The 11,316-nt window shown below is 56.6% G+C and overlaps 1 protein-coding gene across 1 annotated transcript; it reads left to right on the top strand.

The window, feature by feature from the left end:
• The first annotated feature begins 1,458 nt into the window (after window positions 1–1,458).
• Window positions 1,459–9,526, top strand: HCRTR1 (hypocretin receptor 1). The gene is made up of 8 exons (XM_066372088.1): window positions 1,459–1,628; window positions 1,808–2,143; window positions 2,343–2,521; window positions 3,604–3,847; window positions 4,195–4,310; window positions 5,784–6,010; window positions 7,002–7,123; window positions 8,750–9,526. The coding sequence occupies exons 2-8, from the start codon at window positions 1,945–1,947 to the stop codon at window positions 8,938–8,940; spliced, it is 1,278 nt and encodes a 425-aa protein (XP_066228185.1). The 5' UTR covers window positions 1,459–1,628; window positions 1,808–1,944; the 3' UTR covers window positions 8,941–9,526.
• The last annotated feature ends 1,790 nt before the right edge of the window (window positions 9,527–11,316 follow it).

Here is an 11,316-nt window from a genome sequence, read left to right on the forward strand (position 1 = left end):
GCCCCCACCTATGGTGTCTGTTTTGAGAAGGGGAACATAGGTATGAACAAAAATGATTGGAGGCGGGGATATTTGCGGCTGGGAGATGGGCGCAGGGCCTCTCACGTCACCGGGAGCTAGCGGCTCCAGCCAGCTCCAACCTCAGCGAGAGCTTGGCCGGAGGTAGTGCAGGCGTCTCTCACTCTGTGACCCACCTGTGCCATCCTCCTCCTCAGCTAGGTGGGGCAGCGAAGAGAGGTGGAGCTAGGATCCCCTCTGCTCCGTGACTCTCCGAAGTTGTCCAGGCAGGGCCCGCCAGCACACAGTAGGTGCGCTCTGAATGCGGAGTGGCAGGAGGCAGAAATATTGAATGAATGCGAAAGGTATGATTAAACAGAGGGATGCATGAACGGAAGTGTAATGAATGGAAGCGTGAAGTGGGAGACGAGGAGGAATGAGCATTTCCCTCCGCCCTCCGGGTATCGAGGCTGGGAAACATGAAGAGGAGACCGGCTGGGGGGCTCCCCTCCCCACCCTGCCCCTCCCGCCCTGGCCACCCCGGCTGGCGGCGCGCAGCCCAGCGGAGCCCGCGCCAGCCACAGCCCGTTTTGGAGCCACAGCACCCCCAGGAGCCCGGCCTTCGGGGCAGGGAGGCGCAGTCCCCAGTGCAAGGTCCAGGGATCAGCAACTGAGGACGCCGGGGTCCCGGAGCCAACAGGTGCGGGGTGTGGGAGACCCCAGACCCAGGGTGGGGGTTCCAAACGACCCTCGGCGGGAGCCAAGAATCTCGAGGGATAACCTAGGCGCTGGGAAGCTGAGTCCGCAGCAGGCTTTCCTCCCGGCAGGTTCGTGCAAAACCCCTAAAGCGCTCTCTTCCCCCAACCCCGCCCAGCCCTGCAGCCCCCTCACAGCTCCTGAGGTGCAGGGAGGTCCCGCTTAGGGAGCCGGTTCGCCAACGCTCGGTGGGGTATGAAGGAGCCCCTTCCCCCTGTCCCAAGGGGTCTCCAGTGCAACCCTCCTACACAAATACGGGGTCGTCCCTACCCAGCCCGGGAGAAGGAGGGGTCTGAACCGACAGGAGGGGCGGGGAGCGAGGCTGGATTTATGAATGGAGGGAGCGTCCTGCGAGCCGGACCCCAGCGACCCCTGGCGGCCTCCGGGGCGCATCGCGGCCCCGGGGATTCAAGATGGGCTAGTCTGGGGGCCGAGTTGCCCCGCCGCCGGGTCTGGGGTTCTCCACCCATTTCCAGATAGGTCATCAGTTCCTCCCTGCACCCCTCCCTCACCGTGTGTGCGTGTGCGTGTGCGTGCGTGTGTGTGTCCACCGAGGAGGGTTGGACCGGTCTTGTGGACGTGGCCTGGGTCTCTAAAGCTTCCTTTGACCCTTTTATCCAACCAAAAATTCAGGCCTGATTGAAGGGAGAATAGTTGCAATCGGATGGCTTCCCCTCTCAAATCTGTGGTGTTTGGTGGATTCAGACAGACCTGGCAAAGTAGCGTTGTGACCTTGAGCAAGGGACTCAACCCCTCTGAGCTTCCATCTCATCTCTGCAAAGCAGGATTCGCTAGCATTGGGGAAGCCGTCTTCCCGCACCACTTTCTGGGTAAAGCACTAGGCATGCTTTGGAGCTCATTACTCTCCATTTGAGGTAGGTATGGTCATTACTCCATTAAACAGATGGGGCATCCGAGGCTGGACGGGGTGCGGTCTGTCCCTCTCCACCATAACCCACAGCACAGAACTGTGAGAATTAAAGGAGTTTATATGCAAATTGCCTGGCACACTACCTAATGTTTCTTTTCTTCCTCACTCCTTCACTTCCTTCAGGAGGTTTGGGGCTGGGACCCCAAAAGACCTGAGTGCAAGACTCCGGGTTCCCAGAGAGAAGTGGGCTGAGACCCAGCCCGGCTCCCCTCCCTCCTGGGAGCCCAGGATGCCCCTTGGCCGCAGCGGCTCCTGAGCTCATGGAGCCCTCGGCCACCCCAGAGGCCCAGACTGGGGTCCCCACTGCCAGCGGGGAATCGTCTCCGGTGCCTCCCGACTATGAAGACGAGTTTCTTCGCTATCTGTGGAGCGATTATTTGTACCCGAAGCAATACGAGTGGGTCCTCATCGCAGCCTACGTGGCTGTATTCCTCGTGGCCCTTGTGGGCAACATGCTGGGTAAGTTCCCGTGTCCTTGTGATGCTACGGGGTTCCCTTGCGGACCGGAAGGAGTCCTGGGCCTGGATTCTCTCCCCCTCCCTCCAGCTTCTCTCTCCCGGCGCTGGGTAGTGTGGGAGGGGCGCTCGCTGATGGGCCTCCAGCTAGGAGGGGTGTGGCTCTGCCGCTGGCTCCCCCTCATCCCTGCCCCGCCCCGCAGTCTGCCTGGCCGTGTGGCGCAACCACCACATGAGGACCGTCACCAACTACTTCATCGTCAACCTGTCCCTGGCAGATGTACTGGTGACGGCCATCTGCCTGCCGGTCAGCCTTCTGGTGGACATAACTGAGTCCTGGCTCTTCGGCCATGCCCTCTGCAAGGTCATCCCCTATCTACAGGTGAGCTCTGCGGGTGCCCCTCCTTATCCCCTGTCACACCAAGTACAAAAACCATGGCCTTCCCTAAGTCTCAGTGACCCTCAGACCCGCCTTTCAGACAGAACACAGTGGCTCAGTACCCATGTGCTGTCTTCTCTACTGTCAGCAAGTGCAGGCTATCAAGCCCCACACCGGAGGACAGACACGGCCTCACGCACCCACACAGAGATCCCCCTGATCACACACACAGACTCAGACAGCCATATGCCGACACATGCACAGTCACCTCCAGGTACACGGCACAGAGTGGAGGAAAGAGGCACCAGCCCACAGTGACAGACACCACAGCCTTCTGGGCCTGCTTCCTGATCCCAAAGAAGGCAGATTTGAGGGGCCTCGCTGTAAAGTCCCCCCAACCCCGTGGGGTGGGGTGGGAATAGGGCTGGCCGAAGGCCCTCCACCCTCTCCCTGTAACCGAGGCAGGGGCACTCCGGAAGGCAGTGCTCACCCATCCCTCAGGCCTTGGCGCCTCTCTGCCCCCAGAATGGGGACTCTCTCCTAACAGCCTGGGGAAGGGATGCCACCCCAGGGCAGAGGGAAATGCCTTTTGAATGCTCATTGTTGACATTTTCCATCAACTGATTAACTATAGCAATCCTGAGAATATTAAATATTCTCAACCCTGGGTGAGGTATTTAACCTTTCTGTGCCTCAGTTTTCTTATCTGTAACATGGGGTGAGAGTCTCTGCCTTATAGTGTTGTTGTGAGGATATGAGAACCGTGTCTGGTACGTAGTAAGTTCCGTAAGTATAAGTTATTCATAGTAGGGAATACCTACTCTCAAGCCAGGAGGTGGATGTTTTCTATCAATGGTTGCATTTATTTTCATGAGAATCCTGCTAGGTGAATGGCATATTCCCATTCCACAGGTGAGGCTCAGAGAGGGGGAGTGGTTTGCTCAACTCTACACAGCCAGTAAGTGGTGGAGTAGGGATGGGCACGGCACCTGGCTGCCCAGTGTTTCTGGGCTGTAAGCCCCCTCCCTCCCTCCACATCTCTGGGTGGCCCCCAAGAAGACTGACATGGTGTCTCCATGGGGCAGGCTGTGTCTGTGTCCGTGGCAGTGCTAACTCTCAGCTTCATCGCTCTGGACCGCTGGTATGCCATCTGCCACCCACTGTTGTTCAAGAGCACCGTCCGGCGGGCCCGTGGCTCCATCCTGGGCATCTGGGCTGTGTCGCTGGCTGTCATGGTGCCCCAGGCTGCTGTCATGGAATGCAGCAGCGTGCTGCCCGAGCTAGCCAACCGTACCTGGCTCTTCTCTGTCTGCGACGAACGCTGGGCAGGTAACGGTGGTAGCCTTGGGCAGGCATTCCCAAAGTGGGCACCTCTGGGGCACACCCCCCTAGGGCAGGCATCTGTCAGAACACCCAGGGAGGGAGTCTCCTGAGATGACACTTTATAGCAGGCATCTACCGAGGATACCTTCAGGGTGGGTACCTCCTCTAGTATAGACATCTGCTAGCGAGGGGTCCTCCGGGATGGGCACACTCAGGTCGGGCAACTCCAGGGGCTCTCTGCCATGGTGCCTGTAGGGGGCCCAGCTGCTTGCTTTGGCCATAGCTGGAACCAGTTGGCATTGCCAAGCAGGGCAGGCTGAGGGCCCAACCTTTGTATCTTTTGACCCCTGCAGATGAATTCTATCCCAAGATTTACCACAGTTGCTTCTTCATTGTCACCTACCTGGCCCCGCTGGGCCTCATGGCCATGGCTTATTTCCAGATCTTCCGCAAGCTCTGGGGTTGCCAGGTGAGGCCCACTCTGGTGTCACTGTCGGGGCTGGGAGGGGATAGGGTACTGGTTTAAGGGAGTCAGTAGTCCTCTACCTTCAGAACATGCCGTCCTGACTGCGATCAAGAGAGGCAAGATCCAGGGACTTTCAAACTCAAGGCCAGAAGTGCTAGAGGTGACCCTAGAACTGCGTAGTGTCTAACACCATTCTAGGATAGTAGCTGCCACTGACTGCACCGTGCACTTTCAGCTAGTGCTGCATCCTCTTAACCACCATATATTATTCCCAACCTAATATATGAGCAAACAGAGTCAGAGAGGCAAAGCAACTCCCCAAATCCCTCAGCCAGAGAGGGGAAGGTCAGGGAGTCAAACCCAGACTGGTGGGCTTCAGTGCTCTGGTCAGTGCCACAATAGAGGCACCTCCATGTTGCTTGCCAAATTATGCACTTTGCTCCCGATGTCTTCACAACCATCTAACCAAAGCAGCGATATAACTCACTTTACAGATGCTGAGTAATGGCAACCAACTCGCCACAGCCAATGAGTGTGGAACCTCTCTGGTTCCAGGGCCCTCCTTCTTTCCTCTAGCACAAACTCACCCATGGCAGGTTCTGTGGGGCTTTTTTGTGGGGGTAGGAGGGTACTCAGAGGCCCCTGGCACCAGTAGGAGTGATTCCTGGGCCGGTGTCTGGGCAGTTAGAGCATGTAGACCAGAACATGATCAGCCTTTCACTCCGCCAACACCTGCTCCTCACAGCCCCCAGTCAAGATGGCAGCAGTCACTCTCCTCATCTAACGGACAGGAGAACTAAAGCTCAGAAAAAGACAGTGAGTTGGCCAAGGTCACATAGCTCATGAATGGCTGAGCTAGCCCTAGACCCCAAGTTTCCTGGACTGTAGCCTCATGCCCTATATTGTGAGTGATTCAGGTGTCCAGTGGTGGGAGAGGCTTCGGGGAAATCTATGGCTGCTCCAGGGGCCGGGACCATGACAGGTTTATGGGCACCGACCCAGGGCAGGACCTGTGCCCTGAGGCCCAGGCCATTCCATGCTGCTCACCTGCTTACCCCTTACCAAAGGTTCCCTACAGGCAGGCATGGGCCAGAAGGAGGCACAATTCACCTCCACCCCGCCCCCTAGGTCGGACAGAGATGGTGATCTAAGGAGGATGGATGGGCGCTGGGAGGATGTTGTCAAGGGTCCCCTGCATCACTGAGTTTCAGTTGCCTCATCTGTAACAGAGGGTCAACAACCTTTCCCAAAGACGGTGGAGCCTCATAATGAGCTAATGGAAAATAAAAGTAGGTTGTGCACCATCAGTCCAGAGTGTTGGTCTCTATCAGGAATATTAGGCTCCTTCCTATTGCAGGGGTTTCTTCCCTTCACCCCCCTCCACCTGCCCCAGGGTCCAGCCCAAGCAGGGCCCAGCAAAGGGGACTGACCTCCCAATGAACTCCTCCCACCGTTGCTGTCTCTGTGTGTGGACAGATCCCGGGCACCACGTCGGCCCTGGTGAGGAACTGGAAGCGGTCTTCAGACCAGACGGAGGAGCAGGGGCAGAACGTGGGCGCAGAGCCCCCGCTGCGGGCCCGGGCCTTCCTGGCCGAGGTGAAACAGATACGTGCTCGGAGGAAGACAGCCAAGATGCTGATGGTGGTGCTGCTGGTCTTTGCCCTCTGTTACCTGCCCATCAGTGTCCTCAACGTCCTGAAGAGGTGAGAGCACTCGGAGAGAGGGGTTGGGGTGAGGGCATGGTTGTGGGGGGCTGAGGAAGGAGCTCCCTCTGCTTTGGAGAAAGACCTGGCTCCACCCCAAGGCTATGGTGTGACCTTGGGGCAGGTCCTTTCTCTTCTCTGAGCCTCAGTCTCTTCCTCTGTAACATGTGAATAGTAACAATGCTGACCTCCTAGGGCTACTGTGAAAACTCAGTTGTCAGATGGTAGGGCTGGGAACACCATGAGCAGTGCTCAAGACAGTCCTTGCCTTCAGGGAAGCTACATCCAGTGGGAGGGAGAAATAAACATATAAAGCCAGGTAGATAATGGCTATGAAGAAAAGTGAAATAGGGTAAGTGCATAGAGAGTGGCGGTGATAGGTGAGGTTTTTCAAAAAAATCTTTTTAAAAATATGGTTATTAAAAAATAAAAAGGCCTCTCAGAGGAAGTGGCATTTGGCAGAGAGCCAAAGCGAGGTACCAAGCCCTGCAGGAGGACCAGCATGCTAAGCAGAGGGAGCACGGGGGCACAGCAGGTGAGAGGCCGCGGGGTGCAGGGAAGAACACGGGCTGACTGACACGAGACAATCTCAGTGTGAGTTTGTGCTTGGCAACTTCCTTGCTGAGTGATCTTGGGCCTGTCACTTGACTTCTCTGAGCCTGTTTCCCTTTTTGAAAAATGGATAGTGTCTATGACTCATCATGTTGCTGTGAGGATGGATGAAAATGTGGATGGGGAGACCCAGGGGATCAGATAACTGGTGACTGAGCAGATGAGCCCTGGTGCCTCTCCCTGGGCCCACTCTAGTTATACTCTCTGTTCAAGAACCCAAAACTGGTCAAGACCCCAGACTCAGGCCCAGGGAAGGGCCACCGGGTAGATGGAAGGGCAGGAACTCCTGTACTTTATAGCCCTGTATCTTGAATTCTATGAGCAACTCACATACATATGTCTTCCCTATTTCTGGCTGTCGTCCCCACCCCGGTCCCAGGGTGTTCGGGTTGTTCCGCCAAGCCAGTGACCGAGAAGCCGTCTACGCCTGCTTCACCTTCGCCCATTGGCTGGTGTACGCCAACAGCGCTGCCAACCCCATCATCTACAACTTCCTCAGTGGTGAGTGGGCTGGGGAGGCAGTGACTGAGGGCAGCAGTCGTCCCCAGGACAATAGTCTCCCCGTCCCCAGTCCAGACTACAGAAAGGATGGCGGTAGGTAGGGGGCAAGATAACTGCTCCTTCCTGGGAATCGTGACCCTGTTCTGGTGACTCCCACTCAGGCGGAAGACTTAACCCCACCCAGGAGCCCTGGTCTGAGTGGGAGACTGGCCACACTCCCAACTGAGGCCAAAGAAAGCTGAGCAGCACCCAGGACCCAGCTTTGCAGATTAAGCAGATCAGTGAGTGGGCGGGAAGGACAGCAGCCTGGCCAGCTCGTCTCCACCCTGCCAGGTGCCCGCAGGGCAGGACCTCCACTCAGCTGTCTGGTCAACAGGGCTCCAGAGGGAGCCGGGCCTGTGGGAGGAGGGCCTGAGGGATGACTGCATGAACGAGGCATCAGGGCAAAGGGAGAGTCACCAGCGGAGGCAGTCCTGGACAGGGAGAGAGCTGCCCCATGCCCAGCTAGACACACTGGCAGAGGAGTCAGAATTTGAGGCGCTACCCCCTGGATCCACCCTCTTCCAGCGTCATCTCTTTTGCTCCTCCCTCTGGAAACCCAGCCCTCCTGGTCCCCTACCCAACCCAGGCCTCCTCTCTGCTGTCCCACAGTTCCCACGCCCTCCCTCTAGTTCCATTTCAGGGTGCATGCCCAGCTCCCCACCCCTAGCCCAGCAAACGTGTGACTCACCAGATCTCTAACTCTGGGACATGGCCTAAAGAACTGGTCCGGATGACTGTCCAAGCCTAGACAAAAATAATCTTCAAGAAAAGATTAAAAGGAACCAGGGGTCACTATTATAACCCTCAACGAGACTCAAGGATTACTCAAAGGCTGGCAGTTTCCACTCAGAGGAGAGAACAGAAGAGTGCTGCGGCAGATGACATGCTACATGCCTCTGTTTGGTCTGCATTTACTGAGTGCCTACTGTGTGCTTGGCCCTCTGCTGGGCACCTGAAATGATCAAGGAGGTTCCGGTTCCAGATACTGTTTCCCTGGTGTCTTTTTGCTGAACATGCAGAAGTTGGCAGGCCCTCCTTCCCCACTGCGTCTTCCCCTTTAAACAAAGGGCTTTAGTGTTAGAACTAGGGCCCACTTCTAGGTGGATGGCCTCGGGTAAGCCAGTGCACAGGAGGATGAAGGACCCCACCCAGCCTCTCTGGGTGCTGAGGCACCCAGCATGGTGCCTGGTGTGCGGGCTGCTGCTGCTGTCCTTTTCCTTACCTTGGGACAGAGATGGAAAAGCCTAGGTGAGCCCTGAGGCCCTGCACCTACACACCACGAGGGACAGAGATGATCTGAGTCCCCTGAGCCAGACACCCTGTTTAGACTTGGGCTCAGAGCCAGAGTGCAGTCAAGGAATCAGATAAAAATTGCATTTCTTCTTGGGAACCGGCTCTGGGGCCTCTGTTCTCTCTCCCTGGCAGTGAGGAGGTGGCCCTGAAGCTCTCTTCAACCCAGCCCTATTCTTCCCTCCTGCCCCCTCACAGGCAGCCTGGTCTGAGCTGCGTGGTTGTCCCTGGGCCCAAGGCCCCTTCCTGCCGCATCCATCTTCTTATAGCTGTGTCTTCTGTCTCTCAACCAAGGCAAATTCCGGGAGCAGTTTAAAGCTGCCTTCTCCTGCTGCCTGCCTGGCCTGGGACCCTGCGGCTCTCTGAAGGCCCCCAGTCCTCGCTCCTCTGCCAGGCACAAATCCTTGTCCTTGCAGAGCCGGTGTTCCGTCTCCAAAGTCTCAGAGCACGTGGTGCTCACCAGCGTCACCACGGTGCTGCCTTGAGCGAGGGCTGCCCTGGTGGCTCCGTGGGGTGCAGCCTGTTCCCTGCACGGGCTGCTGCTGGGCTCCCGGGGGCCCAGCTCTGACTCCTGGCGGAAAGACTGCTGAATGCGGTGCGAGGCCAGCACTCCGGTCCTGGTTTTCTACCTGACTGACTCTGGGCAAGTACTGTCCCTTCTCTGAGCGGTGTCCCCTAAACAGGATTGATGTGAAGATTAAGCATGTTCAAGAAAGTGGAAAGCTCTTTGTAAAGTGTTATGGACAAGATTATCATTGTGTTCCTCTCACTTGGCTATACCTCACAGTACCATCGATCCTTATCATCCTCCCAGAGCTTGGCCTTCTTCCCAAAGACCCCTCTCCTACCCGACTGCAGGCCTTTCTCAAATCCACTGGAAGGGCCCCAGCAGCATTTCCACCGGGCCCAGCGGCTCTCTCAAGCCCAGGCTGCTTAGGCGCAGCCCTGCTCTGCTGCCCCCAAACGAAGCTGGGCCCAGCCCTTCCCCTGCGGGAACAGCCCCACCCTCACCAGGTGCCAAGCGCACGCACCATGGACTGGATCCCCGTGGCTTTGTGGTGTGATAAAACACTTTCCATGTGACCATTTGACGTGGAGGCCAGCAGCCCAAAGCAATTGTAATTAAAAGCCTGGCACTGAATGTTCCCTTTCCTTGTCATTGCACAAAATCTGTGCTGCTCAGGCTAGGAGCAAGGAAGGTGGGGAAGGCGGTGTGTGGGGGCGGAGGATGGGGAAGACAGCGCAGCACCGGGATGCTGTTATCTGCTGACTACTCCCGCCTCCCATCCCCCAATACACTGGCTCCAGGAGGGCTCCTGGCCAGGCCTCAGAGCACATGTGGTCCTGCTTCCTCAGGCACTGCCAGTTCTCTGACACATCTGTCTGCTCACGGCCCAGTGGCCTACGGAAGATAAGGCGGGTAGGGTGGGCAGACAGCAGAGTTAACAGACTGACGTACTATTATCTTCACCTTCTTAGAAATCAGGGCTGGAGTTTATTCTCTGTTGAACTCACAGGATAAAGAGAAAGCCACAGACTTGGCTAGATGTTCTCCATCTGCCACTGAGATGATTAGAGGGCTGCCAGAGGCCCTGATCCTTGTTGCCAGAGGAGGAGGTGGAACCCAGCCTGCAGCACTGCCCTGCCGAGAGCAGCGGGAGACATCTGGCAGAGGCCAGTGCAGCCGTGCGCACCACCAGGTCTGCTTAACCTGATTAATGAAGGAACCCTGACCTCGGCCCTCAGGAAGTGGGGCAGAGCCATGGTCCTGCCAGGGCCCAGCCCAGGAATGCTTCAGCGCCCTCCTCTTAGGCACCACCAGGGCAGGTGGAAGGTGTTATCTGTCATCCTACTCTCCAGATGATTTAGCAGCCTGCTCTCGAGGACATTTCCACAGATGTGCAGTTGTGGCCAGGCGGGCTGGGCTGTCCTACTCATTTCGGACTCCTGTGGGCTTTAGGGTCCAAAGCTGTTTGTCAAGTTTGCAGCCAGGCTTGGAGTGTGCAGTGTGCAGAACGAGGTGTGAGAGCTGGCCCCCAAGCTCAGAACCAACCATGCCCACAAGGACCAACCTAGGTCCCGGGCTCCTCAGCCCCAGCTGAGCACAAGGCTATTTTTGATTGGCATCGTTCTAAAGATGGGTTTCAGTAGACACTTGGCTCAGTGGGAACAACAGAAGCTTCCCCCCTTATGGCAACAGTTTTTACTCTATTCTCTGCTGGTTGAATCCAGAGCCATGCTGAGCCTTAGGCCTCCGAAGCAGGGTGACCTCCAGGGGGTGACCAGGATGACAAGGGGAGAGATGCTCAGCGAAGAGCTACTTGAGTCCAGGACTTGGCAGAAATGTGGTGACAGATTCCCGGTATCTAGAGGTTGGCATGACGAATGAGCTACCTGGAGAGGCACTGAGTTCCTTGTCATTGGAGGCTGCCAAGCAGAGGCTGACCTCACAGTGGGGCCATGGAGGGATCCCAGCCCTGGATTGTGGCTGGCCTTTGGGAACTGATTCCATCTAATTCTGTGACAATGGGACTGAACTGCTGAGCTCAACATATCTGCTGGGCCTCACTGAGCTGCCAAACAGCCCAAGTTTCTTTTCCCAACCATCCACTGAAGGGAGGGGAGCCCTGCTTAGGGCCTGGAGTTCTTATCTCACCCCCCAAAACAAAAGGATTATCACACTATTACCCATGATAAGGTCCCCCAAGCAAACCAGAATGTCTGGTGTCTTGGCTTTTGGCTGAAATTTTGTCAGCTCACTATAAACATTCATTGTAAATTCCTTACCACACTGATCTGGAGACCCATCAGGCAAGTACAGATGTCTGTGCTTAATAAAAATGGGGGGAAAGTTATGACTT

This window comes from Saccopteryx leptura, chromosome 3 (assembly GCF_036850995.1).
Source record: "Saccopteryx leptura isolate mSacLep1 chromosome 3, mSacLep1_pri_phased_curated, whole genome shotgun sequence".
Taxonomy (NCBI): Eukaryota; Metazoa; Chordata; class Mammalia; order Chiroptera; family Emballonuridae; genus Saccopteryx; species Saccopteryx leptura.

What these genes read in the sequence shown, in the direction of transcription:
- HCRTR1 (XM_066372088.1), top strand. Translation starts at nt 1,945, where the DNA reads ATGGAGCCCTCGGCCACCCCAGAGGCCCAGACTGGGGTCCCCACTGCC. An exon ending in CTGCGACGAACGCTGGGCAG is followed by an intron (nt 3,848 to 4,194) that starts GTAACGGTGGTA and finishes TGACCCCTGCAG; the next exon opens with ATGAATTCTATCCCAAGATT. An exon ending in GTCCTCAACGTCCTGAAGAG is followed by an intron (nt 6,011 to 7,001) that starts GTGAGAGCACTC and finishes CCCCGGTCCCAG; the next exon opens with GGTGTTCGGGTTGTTCCGCC.